The sequence below is a fragment of the Colobus angolensis genome, unplaced genomic scaffold (assembly GCF_000951035.1).
Source record: "Colobus angolensis palliatus isolate OR3802 unplaced genomic scaffold, Cang.pa_1.0 Scaffold28, whole genome shotgun sequence".
Classification (NCBI taxonomy): domain Eukaryota; kingdom Metazoa; phylum Chordata; class Mammalia; order Primates; family Cercopithecidae; genus Colobus; species Colobus angolensis.
In genome coordinates this window covers 5,847,369-5,848,460 of record NW_012116043.1, presented here as the reverse complement: position 1 = coordinate 5,848,460, position 1,092 = coordinate 5,847,369, and the positions used below count along the sequence as shown (strand labels likewise).

Sequence of the window (1,092 nt, the reverse complement as noted above, 5' to 3'; positions counted from 1 at the left end):
GAGTAGCTGGGATTACAGGCGCCCGCCACCAATCCCAGCTAATTTTTTTGTATTTTTAGTAGAGACGGGGTTTCACCATCTTGGCCAGGCTGGTCTTTAACTCCGGACCTTGTGATCCATCCGCCTTAGCCTCCCAAAGTGCTGGGATTACAGGCGTGAGCCACCGCGCCCAGCCCCGATGTGTGTATTTCAACCACTCCCTGGTGTTACATCTCAGTTCAACAAAATGACCTCAGAATGTTTCTCTACTCACCAATACTCTGTCTCCAATTTTGAGCTCTCTTTCTCCTTTCTTGATTGAGCCAGCCTCTGAAAGGTTGGAGATAGATTCGCTGGCAGTTTTTGTAAGGTTGCTGATCGGAGGCGTAGCTGAAGGTTCCTTTGCTGCTGGCTGTGATGGTTTCTGGGGAATGTTTGAGGGGGTGGCTGGAGAGGAAGACACCATGCTGGCTGTAGAAGTGGACAGCGGTGAAGTAGCTCGGGAGGCAGGCGTCATCTGCAGGCCATTAGCTTCATCTTCTGCTTGCACCTTCCTTGTTAACTTTGAAGGTCGGGTAAATATGCCCTTTAAAGGCTCACACTGGAAATAGCGAACTCCTGCCACCGAACCGTCGTTCTTGCCTATGGGTTCATCTAAAACAATTCCAGCCCACTGGCCTGGTGCAAACTGAGTTTCTCCAAGAAACTGGATAAATCCAGGCTTATTTCCATTCACCCAAACTCGCTCCCCAACTCGAAAGTCATCCACAAACTCCTCCTGAGTCTCCGATGATGGAGTGCTGGATGCTTTTTCACTGGATATTGTTTTTTCTACTGGAGCTACAACTGAAAACAAAACATCAGAAGAGATTCGATTTAATGTTCAAGCAGACAACCTCAAACTTAAAGAAAAACTGGAGAAAGCCAACAGCCCGCAGGAGTAGTCTACAACTCTTAGAAAGGTTGTTTTTTGTTTTGTTTTGTTTTCTTTTCTTTTTTTCAGAGAAAGTCTCACTGTCTCCCAGGCGGAAGTGCAGTGGCACGATCTCGGCTCACTGCAAGCCCCGCCTCCCGGGTCCTCGCCATTCTTCCGCCTCAGCCTCCCAAGTAGCC

The 1,092-nt window shown here is 48.6% G+C and overlaps 1 protein-coding gene across 1 annotated transcript in view; it reads right to left on the bottom strand.

Moving 5' to 3' along the window:
* The window catches only part of CLIP1 (CAP-GLY domain containing linker protein 1), a 135,216-nt gene that overhangs the window by 114,061 nt on the left and 20,063 nt on the right, over positions 1–1,092 (bottom strand). Inside the window, exon 3 of the mRNA XM_011948489.1 lies at positions 254–825. Coding sequence (XP_011803879.1) covers positions 254–825 — 572 coding nt within the window. The remainder of the gene's footprint in view (positions 1–253; positions 826–1,092) is intronic.